Source organism: Ochotona princeps, chromosome 11 (assembly GCF_030435755.1).
Source record: "Ochotona princeps isolate mOchPri1 chromosome 11, mOchPri1.hap1, whole genome shotgun sequence".
Classification (NCBI taxonomy): Eukaryota; Metazoa; Chordata; class Mammalia; order Lagomorpha; family Ochotonidae; genus Ochotona; species Ochotona princeps.
In genome coordinates this window covers 43,934,458-43,950,877 of record NC_080842.1, presented here as the reverse complement: position 1 = coordinate 43,950,877, position 16,420 = coordinate 43,934,458, and the positions used below count along the sequence as shown (strand labels likewise).

At 43.3% G+C, this 16,420-nt stretch overlaps 1 protein-coding gene across 2 annotated transcripts in view; it reads right to left on the bottom strand.

The window, feature by feature from the left end:
- Positions 1-16,420, bottom strand: part of TXK (TXK tyrosine kinase) — a 55,999-nt gene that overhangs the window by 30,801 nt on the left and 8,778 nt on the right. Inside the window, exons 2-5 of one of the 2 annotated variants that reach the window (XM_058670138.1) lie at positions 6,040-6,094; positions 4,631-4,733; positions 3,750-3,955; positions 2,275-2,340 (exon numbers count right to left, since the gene is read on the bottom strand). In XM_058670138.1, coding sequence (XP_058526121.1) covers positions 2,275-2,340; positions 3,750-3,955; positions 4,631-4,733; positions 6,040-6,094 — 430 coding nt within the window. Of the gene's footprint in view, positions 1-2,274; positions 2,341-3,749; positions 3,956-4,630; positions 4,734-6,039; positions 6,648-16,420 lie in introns of those variants that run through there. The other variant, XM_004579117.2, reaches the window with a different exon arrangement.

Genomic DNA, 16,420 nt, shown 5'->3' with positions numbered 1-16,420 from the left:
TCCCCCAAACTTTAGACTTCAAGTTACCCCCTCAGAAAGGTCTTCCCAACACAACACCATATCCCATTCACTATTGTTTTTTTCCCACAAAGTTCTGGATTGCAGCTTCATAACAACATAATGAGGAATTAGAACTGTGAATTCAGAACTGTGAATTCCACAAACAACTGGAACCTCCATAAAGGCAGAGACCTTTTCCGTGAGCTCCATCCTCTACCTCCAGTGCCCAAGACAGCCAACACTTGCTCCCTGACAAGTGTACACTAAACAGAAGTTGAACAAATAAAGTGATTCAAACAGATGCAGTAACTTAGAAATGCTGCATGCTTATAATACAACCCTACAATACAAATCCTGCAATAGAAGGGAGGCTGCATCAGATGTAAATTCCTCTCCTGTTAGCTTCATACTTAGTGGAAATAATTGCTAAAATAGAGTATTTACTATAGATGATAAATATTCTTGTCTTTACTTTTCAGCTCATATAGAACTTTGGAAACATTAGGTAACTTTGTTCAGAACCAAAGCAGTAGTAAGATGTGAGTCCAAGGATTATACCGAGGTTTCCCCAATTACTAAACACATATTTCAACCTAGGGTGGTAATTTCCTGTGTCACTAGAACAGTGCTTATCATATAGTAAGTGCTAAGTAAGTTAGTGTTTTTACCATAAAGTTTTAATGATAATGATTATATCTATATATTAATAAACTTACTTTTTAAAATGTAATAAAAAGTAAGCCTTCTCATAATTAGAGTCATCAAGATTTATTTTTTAAAAGACACACAAACCAAGAGCCAAGGAAATAAAATGGCAGTTATAACCTCAGAGTACCACAATTTAAATGATCCAATATCTACATTATAAACGAGTCATTACAGCCGCAGTCCAAGCCTCTGAAACAGAGGAAGCCACGAGCAAATAATGTTAAGAAAACCACTGAGCAATTGGTACATTCACTAACCAGCAGATCCTGTGACAGCCACTCTCATATATTTCCTCTTTAATCTCATAGAAAATCCAAAGTTGGATAATGATGTGTCTTGCTTTTCTAATTTTTCTTAACAGGAGATTTCCATGTCCTATCTCTGACCTGGTCTTCCAAGAGACCCCTTATGGTTGAGCTGCTTTACCAGAGGTAGCAGTGAGACCCCTTGGGGCATGTTTGAGTAACAGTAGGAAGTAGTTGCAGAACTGTTTTCTAAGGAAGGTGAGTTCAGCCTCCTGAAAGCTTCTGTTTTAATGGAATTGGATTCTTAGCACAGAGCTACAGGGCTGAGGTCAACAGAGTTGGCACACTAGTCTGAGGAAGGGGAGAAGAAAAAACCTCAAGATGGGGCCAAAAGCAGTGAGTTGGAAGAAAAAACACAAATAGTGAATGGACAATTCTGGTAGTGGGTCCTATGGTTCTCTCCTTCTCTGCTTCCATAAGGACTGTATGATTCACCAAAGCTTTGGAAGTTGGATTTGTTTTAAGAAAAGATATACAGAATTTGACTTCAGGTGGGTTTAAGGCAACCAAAGAGACTTTCAAAGCAGCACTTACCTCAATGCCTCAACTTGCATTGCTTACTGCCCCCTACTGGAAGAGTACGGTAATTGCAAAATACTTATCTAGATGTGGGGAGAGGGCACATTCAGGAGCTGAAACATCTAACTTAATTACAAAAATAGATCTAGTCACAGCTTTGCTACTGTTTACCTGTAAATTAATCCATTAACCCCAGTTTCTTATCTATAGAATGAGAAGCTAAGAAGTGATGATCTTCTCCTTCCAAATCTATCATTGCAAACAAAGTAGGTTCAAGCAAAACTTCAGCGAACCTCCCTCAGATTCTCCCAACTACACCACTAGCTTAGCTTTTATTCTCAGTTATTTCTAACATAAATAGAAGTGTAAGAAAAAACTAAGGTAACTTGTCTACACGGTAAATCCAATGCATTACTCATTAAAACTTTAATGTCATTCTTTTAAATGTAAGTTTTCCACTTAGGACATAGAGAAAAACACAAGTGTCAGAGAAGTGTTTCACTTTGTATCTGTTTAAAAAAAAAATGAAGTGGTTGTACAAAACAAAACAAAAATCAGTTTAAGAAAACCAAGTTTCTGAATCAAGACAACCATGAGGATCAAAGATCTCTATCACTGAAGGTGCCAAATGCGTTACTTTCTTTTCCTTTAGCAACCAAAAACAGTATCGATACATGTATGTGGCCAAAATGTGCCTGTTTCTCACTGGTTAACCCGGGTGTGTACTTTGAAGGAGACTTACTCATATATTTCTAAGTTGGTTGGTTTGTTTTCAGTAACGTAGTTGCTGGGGATTAAGCCTTCGTTCCTACAACAAAAAGAACAAAGAATCAAAATACTTGGCATGTGTCTTCGCACGTTTATGACATTATTATGACAACAGTCCTCTTCCACCCTCAAGGATCTAAAAGAAAATCAAACTCATTTTATTCTATTGTTTTTAAAAAAAATAAAACAAAAAAAATTTCTGTACAAGAAACACTCATAGACTTACTTGTGTATTTTAAGAGGTTGTAGGACTCAAAAATACTCCAAAGAGGGAAAACAGCTCTTAAATGATAATTTCACAACACAGTGGGTAGGTCAGAAAAACAGCAGGAACAACCGATTGTTTCATTTTTTTTTCACTGCTGCCAAGTATTCCATCTTATCACTAGATAATCCAGTTAAGTCACTCCCTACTGCAAGCAGTGCTAAAGAAGTTTCACCTTTATATTTCTCGAAGATAGAAACCAAACAGGGAAACCGTTATATCACCAAATATGTACACTTTCAGTAGACAAACTGCCTACAAGGAGTTTCCAGTTTACACACCTGTCACCAGGGCAGGCTTTTCTCATTTGCCCATACCTTCCCCAATATCTGAAATACAAGATCTCCAAGACATATTTTTAAGGGAAGAAAGCAAGATGAAGAACACACAAAGTGTGACCAAAATTTAGGTGAATTAAATCACTAATCCATTGGAGCTGACCCCAGGAAATCTATTTGTGCCCCAGGATCCAGCTCCTTTTCAATCTGTTTTAGTAACCATTGGAATGTTTGCTTTCAAAACTAGTCCTGTGTAAAGTGTCTAAAAGTAAATCAGACACTTAGAGCATAGTAAGAGAAAAGAAATCGGGGTGCTGTCCAGGCCAGCATGTTAATGCTGCCGCCGGCGATGCTGGCATCCCACATTAGATCGCCAGCTGCAGTCCCTACTGCTCTGCTTCTCATTAACTCCCTGTTACAGCACCTGGGGACCCAGTAGAGGATGGGCCAGCTGTTTGGGTCTCTGCCATGGGAGACCATTCTGGCTCCTGGCTTCCCCAACACCAGCCATTGTAGCCACATGGAGAGCGAACAAGCAGATGAAAGAGTTCTCTGTTTCTCTCCCCCACTTTCAAATAAATTTTAAAAGACCTTATTAAGTAAAATATGAATCAGATTCATATGTGGTAGAAATCATTCCCTTGTTACAAACAAATGAAAACCAGCAAGTGAGTGACTTTCAGAGGACTCACAGCAGCATTAAGGCCCAGAGCAGGTGCATCCACACTGGTGGCTGCCTCAAATCCCTATGCTATGCTCTGATGTCCTCTTGCAGAGGTGGCAGTGTGGGAAGGGGTATAAACCTGGAAGGCCCGAGCCTAGCCTAATGGAGACTTCTTTATGTTTCCAAATCCTTACAGGCCCAAGGAGAAGGAATTTGTAAAGGACCCAGCCACGACGCCTTACCCTAAACGGTCTCTGGCTTTCCACCAGTGACGATCATACTTCTCCAGAATCAGGTATTCCTCCGCTCTCTTTAAGGCTAAATTACAGGGTTCTCTGGGCAGAAAATCATAAAGTGCCTTGACTCGGATCTGCTCTTCAGCAACCTCAGAGGGTGGCAGCGGAGGCAGCGGCTTACGTTTTGATGGCTGGCCCTGGCCCCTGTTGGACTGTGAAAACCAAGGAGGGAGTTGTGTTTATTATTAATTTAGCAATCCATTCCAAAAAACCAATATGGAAGTAGCCTACTCGCCCGCTGCCTCACTCCTGCTCTCCAGCGCCCCCAGGCGGAAGCCAGGGTAAATGCTGAAGATGACCAACTCCAAGACAGCTCCAGGAAGCAGCAAAACACATACTTCTCGATGTGCACATTTGTGAGATCACAGGTTTTCTTGCCAGTCTTGGAACTCATCATGTCACAAATCTTAAAATGTTGATTTACTCTTCATTTCACTTTGAGGATTTTCCGCACTTGGAAGGAGAAACAGCCTTTGGCATTCAGGTGCTACAGGACTATAAATTCCTGTCACTCCTGAGCACTCCCTGTCTGAGCTGTCTCAGACTGAAAGCAGCCAGGAAACCATTTCTCCCATTCGCTGTTTCAATTGCTATCTTTAAATATAGCAGAATAAGCTGTTTTGGCTGGCAGGATTTTTTTTCCTTTCATGTTCTTCTGGAACATTCATTAACTATTTATTGAGCATTACAGGAGCGAAGGAGTAATGCTGTGTCCTGGACATTACAACCAAAAGGACTTCATGGGGCACAGACACTAAAAGCATCATCTTCAAGGGTCTCCGGTGCCAACTGCCCTCCCTGGGGCCCAAGGGCACAAGGGCACTCACGTGATGCTTACTGGACCATTCGCTGAACCAGGGTCGGTGGCGTTCAGGGTATTTTTCAGAAAGTTGTTCATCCTCACTCAGGCTGATTTCTGTCCTCACTCGCCTAGCATTGCAAAGCAAATGGTCATAAGTGATTAAATATATCTACCAAATCACTGAACTATAAAAGAACTGGCAGGAAAATGTGGCTCTCTTTCCACTTTTTTTTTAAAGAAGATCTCCCAACTCCATTCTCTGGAGAAAATCATTAACTCTCAGCACTTGGTAGTTTTTATGCAGAAATTAGAAATGCTAAGAGCATGTAGAGCTATTAGGAAATAAAATCATGTACCACATGACCAATATAGAGTCAGGTCCATATTAGGGGCATAAAATTATAATCATCATAATAAAAAGTTATTTCTGTGTCTGACATTGTACTTGCTCTGTATATACATTCTCTCATTTAATGGTATCTATTGTTATGAATTAGACACAGTACAGTAACTAATGCAATGAATTTCAATGCCAGCTCCATCGCTTCGCAGTGCAGCCCTGGGCCAACAATGCAATCTCTCTATGCCTCAATTCTCTCAGCTATAAAATGCAGGTTTTAAAATCTTCATGCTTTTGAAAGTTACGTGAGCTCATTACTGGAAACTTCTTGGTATTGTGCTTGACACACAGGATGTGCCTGCTACATGATGACTATTATGAACAGGGTGCCTTGGATTTCATTCTTAGCTTTACTGGGGACCAAAGTTTAAGGCACACTGATGAGTTTAAGAAGATGCTCATATCATTAGATAGGAATTTTGACCCTTCAAAGGGCACCAAATGGGCCTGGCAAGGTGGCATGACATGTTGGTTCAGCACCTGTGGTGCTGGCATCCCGTATGGATTCTGCTTTGAGTCCAACTGCTCCACTCAATCTAGCTCCCTGCTTATGGCCTGGGAAGGCAGTGGAGGCTGATCCAAGATCTGTGGGCCCCTGCACCAACATGGGAGACCTGGAGGAAGCTCCAGGAAATTCAGACCAGCCCAGCTCTGACCATTGTAGCCATTTGAGGAGTAAAGTGAAATCTTCCAATATTCTCTCTCTTTCTTCCTCTCTCTTGCACTTTCATGGAAAATAAATATATATAATAATAAAGAACAACAAATACAGACTAGATCACAGATGTATAAACAACATATAGGTGATAACTTTTGAGAACCTATGCTGTGGGAACACCACAAAAGAAGCAATCCAACTTAAGATCAGGTAAGGAACACAATTGATCTGACACTTGACGATAGCCTTTAAATGGATGGACAGCAAGGATAAAATAGGAGAAGAGTTCTCAGATGGATCTGCAGCAAGGAAGAGATGCAGAAACATGGCAATATAGAAGCCATGTCCAAGAACTTGCCCTCCCAGGTTGACTTACCGCTTCTGTACAGAGCAGCAACAACAGCAGCAGAAAATAGACTGGATGGAGTTATCTGAAAAGCAGATCATTCCCACTGGTTAGAAAGGCACACATGCTGGATGGTGGACATACCTGACTGGGGGTGCTTTTCTACAACAGGATGTCCCCAAGGCCAGCAGCCGATAGGAATCATTGTCACAGACATTAATGCCTTAACTGTTATCACTTGTGAAAGATAAAAATGTGTCATTGAAAGAAAATAAGCTAAGTTACAGGCACCCTGGCCATTGTGGTTTCCCTTCTCAGGCTCTGCTGTCCTGGTCTGGTTTCAGCATTTCCTCAGTCTCTGCATGGTAAGTGACCAGTATCTTTAACATGACTCTTGGCAGGCCTGACTTCCTTAGCTAACAAGTGTGCAAAACAGAATTCTAAAACAATGTTCTCTTGGGAAATCAGTGAAGATTTTGAGTAAGGTCCATCACCTTTCTTTTATGTTTTTATGGATCTAGTTTTGTTTCTTTGAAAGCCAGAATTACAGAGAGTGAGAGAGCGCGCACAAGATTTTTCATCTCCTGGTCCACTCTTCAAATGGTTACAATGGCCAGGGCTATGCCAGCCTGAAGCCAGGAGCCCAGAACTTTCTCAGGGTCTCCCCTGTGAGTGCAGGGAGCTTCGTCAGACTCCTTGACAGAGAGCTGGATTAGAAGCATCACATGTCTCTAAACTGACTTTCAATATTTCTACAAATGAAGTCCAATATAAACAAGATACTTTTTGTTGCTCTTAAATGAGAGAGAGAGAGAGAGAGAGAGACAAAAGAAATAAAGAAATATGTCCCAATTCCTGGCTTACTCCCAAATGCTCACAACAGCCCCAAACCAGGCTGGTCTGCACCAAAGCTGGGAACTGCTACTACACTCCAGGGCTTATGGGACAGACAGATCTGCACTTTGTGACTGTGGGTAAACTCATGTAAGCTGGTTACTGACTTGTGTTTCAGTTTCCTCATCTGTCAAACAAGGTGAACAGGACACATGCAATTGAGAGGACTAAGTAGTCTGAAAGGAAGCACCAGATTTACAGCAGGAGGCCAATCAAGAACACCAGGATAACCAGGTTATCATGAAAATTAAATTAGGTTCCCGGTGCCCATTATGAGTCAGGAGCCCAAGACGAATCAAAGTCATGCTGAGAATAGAAAAAGCAGAGAAGGGATTATATGCAAAGGGAAATACTGCAGAGATGCAAACAGAGTGTAGCAATACCATAAGCACAGGGCAGAAACCTGGGGCAGAGCCGCTGACCACTGCGAAAAAAAAATAATGAGGAAAAAGAAAGTAGCTGAAGCCCAGGATAGTCTGCAGCACAGGCAGTCGGGACACATGGTACAAGGAGCAAATCAGGAGCCTAACTATCCTCACCTCTCCTGGTCCCTCCATTCCTGCCTTGACTCTCCTCCAGCCAGGCCTTGTAGGCAATTCATTCAGCAAAGAGCAGCTGCAGAAGAGCGCTGACCTGGGGTCAGGGGAAGAGGCACAAACAGGAGATACATGGTACAGACCACCCTTCAGCAGCCCTCTTGCCCTTCATGAATAAGAATGTCCCCAAAGCAGGAAACATGGAGCCCCCATCAACCTCCATATTATCACCAAATGACATCACTTTGATCACGTATTACCTGACACATGAATTCCCAACAGAATTCTGTCAGCAACAGACATGGAAACCAGGAGAACATGATCATGCGACAATTGCTGCAATTCCTACTGCTGGAGTTGTCCCAAGTTCCAAACTCCCAATCACAGATGCTGTCTTTCATCTTCCCTTCCAAGATCCCCTTGTCTCTGCCAACAATTTGGCCAAAGGAGATGACCTTCTAGGGTCACAATGTCCTCCTACACTTTATCAGGTAGAATAGCCCAAATATTCCTTCCTGTGGGACTTGAGCTCTTGGTTGGTCTCTTCTGGTGGGGTTGCTACAGCATCCCTTTGGCCAGGATGATGTGCTGTTATAAAATGAAGGTATTGCATGCCCCAAGTTCTAAAGTCCTCTTTTCCTCATTGTGAAGCACTAACCCAGTTCCCTCCTGATACTTAGGATAATTATCCTAGCTACACTGACCTCAATGCCTCCCAGTTTAGTAGCATAAGGAGCCACAGGGCAAGCATTGGCCAGCAGGTGAATCCACTGATTGGGATCACATATCTGGAGTGTCTGGGATTGAGTCCCACTGCTGCTCCCAATCTAGCTTCCGGCCAGTGCACACCCTACAATGCAGCAGATGATTGCTCAGTATTTGGGCCCAATGGGAGAGCTAGATGCAGCTCTAGGCTCCTGGCTTCAGCCTGAACCAGCCCTGGTGGTGGGCATTTGGAGTGTGAAGCTGAAGATGTGCACTCTCTTCCACCCACTCCCTGTGTCGTGTGTCTTCCTCTGCCTTTCAAATAAATATAAACAAACATAAAATACTAAACTGTTAAGAAAGAGGAATTCCAGAATTGGCCAGAGGACAGTCCCAACTTGGAATATTCCCTAAGTTCGGCTCTTGGGCAACAGAACAATCAAATCCAAGGTCACAGGGAAAGAAAACACTGTGCAGTTGGTTATCAGAAGAGGGATCACTCCAACATCCATTGCTTAGTCTCCAGAACAAGTATCTTGGCTGTGGAAAAGTAGAACTTTGCTGCTGGTATAAGATATTTATTGCAGGCCCGGGATGGTAGCCTACTGGTTAAAGTCCTCGCCTTGCATGTACCAGGATCCCATAGTGGTGCTGGTTCATATCCTGGCTGTTCCACTTCCCATCCAGATCCCTGCTTGTGGCCTGGGAAAACAGTAGAGGATGGCCCAAAGACTTGGGTCCCTGCATCTGCGTACATGGGAGACCTGGAAGAAGCTACTTGCTCCTGGCTTCAGATTGGCTCAGCTCCAGCCATTGTGGCCACTTGGGGAGTAAACCAGAGATGGAGGATCTTTCTTCTCTCCTCCTCTCTGTAAATCTGACTTTCCAATAAAAATAAATAAATCCAAACTTGGCATGGTAATGTCTTCCAGATGTGCTAATCACTGAATCTGTAGCAGGCTATTCTACTCTACTGAGCTAGCTGCTTTCGAATATTGGGGTATAAGGTAAAGTACTCAGGGGATGACTGAGAGGGCAACAGTAGACTAAGAGGGCCAGCACAATGGCTCAACTGGGTAACACTTTGCGTGTAAGTACCAGCATCTTATATGGTGCCAGTTTGTGTCCCAGCTGTTCCACTTCCTATCCAGCTCCCCACTCGTGGCCTGAGAAAGCAGAAGATGGCCCAAAGCCTTGGGACCCTGTATCTGCCTAAGACACCTAGAAGTGTTTCCTTGTTCCTGGCTTCAGATGAGCTCAGCTTCGGCTGTTGTGGCCATTTGGGCAGTGAACAAGCAGATGGAAAATTTTTTTCCCACATTCTCTGTAAATCTGCATTTTCAATAAAAATTAAAAATAATAAATATATACTGGCCTGAACCCTACCAGATCCCCCATCCCTGAGGCTTACGAACCCAGCACCCCCTTGCTGGTGGGCTCAAAATCCTGAGCCAGGTGACCCAAGCCCCAGGTCCCTATGCTCACCTGAGACGTGGGTGCTGGGTTTGTCTCTTGGTCCACTTGTGAAGTTGGTGCTGCATTCATGAGCCCAGGGGTGCGGGATCCAGCAGGGATCAGGTCACCTGGCCTGGGCCCCTGTGCCCACCTATGAGGTAGATGCTGGTTCATGAGTCCCGGGGATTGGGGATCCAGCAGGGCTCAGGTCACCAGGCTCAGGCCCTTGAGACCACCAGCAAGGGGTTGGGGGTGCAGAGTTCATGAGCCCTAGGGTGGGGGATCCAGTGGGACTTGGGTTGTCTGGCCCAGGTCGTGGACTCGCCTGCAAGAATATGCTCTCCACAGTGAAAAAGCTGGAGCAATGGACACAGACCCTGATGTACATGGAGAATATGGCAGCCCACTTGGTACCATAGCAGAAGAAGAACTGAGCAAACTGGACTAACACCCCAGCCAAACAATGACAGCAAAAACCTGCATTAATGAAGACTTGAGATCGACCATGTCAGTCAACGGACATTGAGAGGGTTGTATCACCTTGGATCAGTGAAATCAACAGCATTTGAGAACTATCCAAACCACCTGGGCAGAACCCTTGGAACATGCACACCAGGACCTTGGGTAGATATCGGGTGGCCGTTCTCCATCCCTGGGTACTGGGACATTTGGGAAGCTGGGTGTGGCTTCCCACTTTCTCTCCTTGCCCCAGAAACAAGAAGGAATTGCAAATTTGGAAATAATTATTTCACCTTTTTATCCTTAACACTCAATCCTTTTCATCCTATTCAACTATGTAATTATCATGAAAAATAAAAAATAAAACACTGAAAAAAAAAAGGGTTCAGAGAAGGCTAACACTACAGAATGGGGCAGCTTCTGGTTATCTCTTCTCTTCTCTTTCTTTGAGGAGTTTCATACACATTCCCTTCCCATACAAGTCCTTGTCATCAGGTCTCAATCATGTCCTCTTCAAACTTCCCATGAGCAGATCAACTTGTTTACCATTGCCCATGAGTTAGCACGAATCAAATGTCTCAGACTATCTCTTACACTGAAGAGGTAAACAAACGAATGCACTTCCTGGAGCTCTGGGGAAACTTTCAACATAGTCTTTCAGATCAGCTCTGACTGGGATTGGAGCAGGATGGCCATCAATATGCACTTAGTATACGAACGTATTAACCAGGCCTGAGCTTTTCCCCCCATTAGCTGACAGGGAGCAACCCATGAGGCCTCTGGTGTGGGTTGAAGAAAAAGCAGAAAAGAGAGCAGGCACCATGTGAATATAATCCTTCCTTTCATTCAAAACTCTTGCATGTGTTGACGGATAACTGCTATACATGCCCAATTTCACAGTTCAGTGCATCAGATAATACCAGGCTCACGATAGACAATTTGGATCACATAAATATTTGATGATGCTTTACCAGCAGCAAACATGGAACTAGTACTGAAATAGAAAATAGTTATTAGTACAAGGTCAAGTCCTTGGCCCAAATTCCTGGAGGTTTGTGCCATGGGTCTCAGTGAAGCTCACCAGAAGCTATACACAGTTCAGTTTCTTACCCTCCCTTTGTACTTCACCCCAGGTCAACATCAATGATAAGCCAAGTTGTGGATAACTGGATTAATTTCCTAGCCAAGAGGTTACTCTCACACTTCTAAATATATTACCAAATGAATCCCTGATCACTTTGAATCTCTTTTTCTAAGCCACTTCTGATACCAATTACTGTATCAATGATTCCAGTAGGAATAATTCAGGGTTTTTTTTTTAAGATTTATTTATTTTTATTTTCATTGCAAAGTCAGATATACAGAGAGGAGGAGACAAAGAGAGGAAGATCTTCCATCCAATGATTCACTTCCCAAGTGACCTCAACAACCAGTACTGCGCCAATCCAAAGCCAAGAACCTGGAGCTCTTCCAGGTCTCCCATGCAGGTACAGGGTCCCAAGTATTTGGGCCGTCCTCGACTGCTTTCCCAGGCCACAAGCAGAGAGCTGGATGGGAAGTAGAGCTGCCGGGATTAGAACCAGTGCCCATATGGGATCCTGGCGCTTTCAAGGCGAGGACTTTAGCCACTAGGAAACATCACCAGGCCCCAGATATTTTTAAATTAATTTATTTATGTGAAAGGCAAAGTTACAAAGATAGAGAGGTCTTAGATCTACTGGTTCAATAACCAAATGACTCCAATAGCCAGGAGTGAGCCAGGCTGAAGCCAGAAGCCAGAAGCTTCTTCTGGGTCTCTCATATAGGTGCAAAGGCCTAAGCATTCAAGCCATCTTCTGCTGCTTTTCCCAGGTGCATCAACAAGGAGCTGAATCAGAAGCAGAACCAAAAACAAACAAACAAAAAGGAGAGTAGCTGGGCCCCTAACTGGCGCCTATATGACATATGGGATGCCAGCATCACAGGTGGTAGCTTAACTCACAACACCACAGCAATAGCCTCAAAGTTATATTTAAACTTTTAAAGGCTATATTGATAAAGGGACTAATTACAAAGGATCCGTAAGGGAGAGGGAGTCATAAGAGATGGGTGGGAGCCACAAAGGATACACTGGAATCTGGATCCAGTATCAGTATCATGGTACCATGCCCAGCTCCTTAAGGACAAGATGGTGAGAGGCTCCAGTAAGAGAAAAGCTATAATCTGAGGTTGAGAGGCACAGCTCAAGGCAACCTCACTACAACCTCCTTTTAAGATTGCTTGTGAAAGTAATCTGACCAGGAGGCAGCGGGCATAGAAGCAGCACAGTGAACTTATTCCTGCAGTCCTCACCCACCCAAGCCCAAGACAGAGCACAGGATAAAGGAAAACCCATCACTGGGCCATGCTGGAAGCTGGCTACCATAGCTGATCCCTGCAGGTCATCTCTCTAGGGTGGGGGAGGATGGAGAAAAGACAGCACAGTCACCAAATACATGAGCTCCCTGCCCCTCAGAGAAGTTGGTCTGCCAAATCTATATCCACGCATAATGAACGGAAAAACTACTGAACCCTAGAAACTACATGGTGATTCAGCTTTTGGATTTCAGCTGCTTCTGTCACTTTCCATCTGTTGAGTTTGGTGGTGTTGATAGAAGCAAATAGGGGAAGGGGGAGGGGAAATGCACTCCTGGGAGTGAGGGTATACTAACACTTGAGGGTTCTGCCTATCTTGGTAGGAGAGGGTCTCATTTACATTCTTACCAATTGACTGCAGTGTTGTTTCAGAGCCCCATATAGATCTATGTCTCTCCAAGCCAGCAAACACAAAATCCAAAGTAAGGAACACTAGTGACTTAGAGACAGTCCGATTAATGCTCAGATTGTGGTAAATTGTGTGCAACTCCTCTTGGGAGTATTCACATTCAAAAATTTAAAACATTCCCTCCCTCTAATCTATCATTATCTCTCCCCCTCTTTACTAGATCATTCTCAGCCCTATACAAATATGCTATTGCTTCAGTCATTAAAAACAAAATCAGATGACTCACGATCTTATTTCCTCCATCAGCTCTGCCCCATTTCCTATGAAATCCAGAGATGAGTGGTCTATTTGCTGCCTCTAATTTCTCTCTTTCTATTGCTGTCTTAGCTCATTGCAGTTAAGCTTTTGTCCCCAGGACTTCTAAAACCTTTCATCAGGGTTGGCAGCAATCCACCACTGAATCCGCCAGTCAATGTCCTCATCCCACCTGACCTCTCAGATATCATTTCCCTTTAGTTTTGCTGCTTCTCAGTTTCCTTTGCTGTTCCCTGACCTCTTGACATTAGTTCACCCACCCCTAAAACTTCTTGGTTTCTTCTTCGCCCTGTCTCATGGACTTCTCAGAAGATCTCATTTCCTCCTGTGACTTACATGCCATCCATCAGCTGATGGTACCCTAATGTATGCATCAGGTCCATTTGTAATGAACTCCAGACTTACATACCCAAATGTATTCTTAAATTCTTCCCCTGGCTCGCTTACAGATATCTCAAGTGAACATGACATGAAACCTGAACTCCTCTCCCCCTTCCCAAACTTGCTCTACCACACTTGCTTATCATGTCAAAAGCAATCCCTTCTTCCCAATTGCTCAGGCCAATAACCTTGAAGTCATCCATGCTCCTCTTTTTCTCTCACACCCCAAGCCAATCTGTCAAAAAAGCTAACTATGCCTTTAAAAAGATAAAGACACAAATTTCCATTTAGAAAGTTTTAAAAACATTCTGGAGGGGGATAATTATGGTGACTATATGATAGTAAGAAGGTACATTTGTCCCCTACCTCCTCTGTTCCTGCCATGACTAAGCCACCATCATTTCATCCAGCTTAAGTCAGTAAATTCCCAACTTCTTCCTGACACTACCCAGCACTCCTAACTGGGGTTTACCTCCACATAGCAGTCAGAGTAACTCATTCAAAGCCCAAGGCACATCATGTTACTCCTTGTCTGTAAGCCCACAACAGCTCCTCCTCCCAGAGTGGTAGGCAAATTTCTCCCAAAGGCCTGTGCACCCTGGATGATCTGATTTCCTAGTGCCTCACATCCTACCCTCCCTTTAACCAGGGAATGCATGCTTGCTTCCCTCCGGGCTGCTTCTAGAGCCTTATATCCTTCAAGCCAGAGATCTGTATTCTTCGCTTCTCCAAATCTTCTAAGTTATTGCTCAAATCTCAGCTTCAAAACAAGGCATCCTATGATGAATTATGACCACCACGTTCACTCCCCAAGTTGAAGATTCCTACTCTGTTCTCCCTCTCTCCTTCCCTCCTTTCTTTCTCCTGATTTTCCTGCTTCCTTCCTTACTGGAATTCTCCACCTTCTGACATATTGCACCATTTATATACCTTTTATTTTCAAATTGTCTCTCCCACTAGAATGCACAAAGTTTTTTTGCATATTTTGTTCAAAGGCTAGAAAACTCTTAATACATAATACAGACTCTATAACTGTCAAATGGGTGAATGGATCTGAAGGAGCACCAAATTCTAAGCTTGCTCAGAACACCCACCAGTCTTAATTCAGCCTTAATGAGAATATGCAAACTGTGCTTAGGAACAGAACAGGTACAACAGGAGGCAGAGCACAATTAGAGTGGGACATTGGGTTAGATGGTTATGAAAGTCTTTGAAAGGAGAGGGGATAGGTTTTCATTATCTACCTAGTAGGGATTCTCAACAGGTACAAAGAAAAATTTGGTCACAAGCCAAACCACAGGAAATGGTGGTCAGCTGGGAGCCTTTGTATTGCAGGCTGTTTAGCAGCACGCCTTACCTCTAAGCACTAATGCCAGCAACAACACATTGCCCTTCCCAACTAACACCCTCACCACCACCACCTTCTCCATCTGTGAAAACCAGAATGTTTTCCGGCACTGACAAATGTCCCCTGGAGTACTTACTACCTTGTCAGATGTTCAACATCAGGAATCTTAACTTTGTCTCTCCCATAGGGAGCAAAAACTCAATAAATAGCTGTTAAATAAGATCTCACCAATACTCGAACCATTACATTGGACCTGGGCTCTCTCATAGCCTGATGTTGGCCACAGAGAAAGCGAGGTTGACCATGACCTTTTATCTAGGTAGAATCTAAAAGACTAAACCCTGGGGCTTTAGATAGCATTTATGATACGCTGTAAATCTAATCTTCTGTTGCAGAACTAAATATTAAAAAAAAAAAGAAAAGAAACTTTGCAAACTTAAACATTAAACTGAAATACTAAATGAAATGGCACATATTAAAAACTCTTTAGAGGCTCAGCACTATGGCTCAATAACTAAATCCTCACATTGCATGCCTAGGCTCCCATACAGGTGCCGGTTCACGTCCAAGCTGTTCCACTTCCCATCCAGCTCCCTGCTTATGGCCTGGGAAAGCAGAAGAAGATGGCCCAAGGTCTTGGGACCCTGTACCTGCACCTAGAGAAGTTTCTTGACTTCTGGCTTTGAACCAGTTCACCTCTGGCCATTGTGGCCATTTGGGGGAATGAACCAGCAGATAGAAGATTTTTTTCTTTCTGTCTCCTTCTCTCTGTAAATCTGATCTGCCTTTTCAGTAAAAATAAATCTTTAAAAACCTTTATGGTACTCTAATTTTTTTCAGTATTAGGATGCAATGATGCTGAGCAAGTGTTTTGTAGAGCACACACTGCTTCATTTTCTTGTAGCAGTAGTTTGACTCTACACAGCTACTCAAGTGTCACATCTGGAAAGTGTAGACAACACAACCTCTCCCAACAGAACCCTGGCTTTGTCTGTTTTCTTCAGCCAGTAACACAGTACCACAGCCAAGGTAAGTAATACAGAAAGGAGGTTTATTTTGATTCATGGTTCTGGTTCAAGGTCAAGTGGTTGCCTCTGAGATGTCCTTCACTTTGGAAGAGTCCTACATCAGGTCCAAGCATCACATGGCAAAAGGTAGGCATCTCCTCTGGAGATGGTCCATGAACCTGGGAATTGTGTGAATGGATTAAACCATTTCTGACAGTAGGGCACTCATCACCTCTGGATTCCATCTGTGAATACCTGATAATGGCAATAAACCGCCACATCAGCTTTAGAGAAGACAAACCATATTCAAAACACAGTAGTCCTTTCCGCACCAGGCACTGCCAGTACTAAGCTCTTTTTTTTTTTTTTTTTTTTTTAAATATTCATTTATTCATTAATTACATTGCATTACATGACACAATTTCATAGGTACTGGGATTCCCCCCCCTTCACCCCAAACCCTTCCCCCATCATGAATTCCTTCACCTTGATGCATAACCACAGCTCAAGTTCCGTTGAGATTCCCTAATTAAAAGTTTACACCATACAGAGTCCAGCATCCCACTTG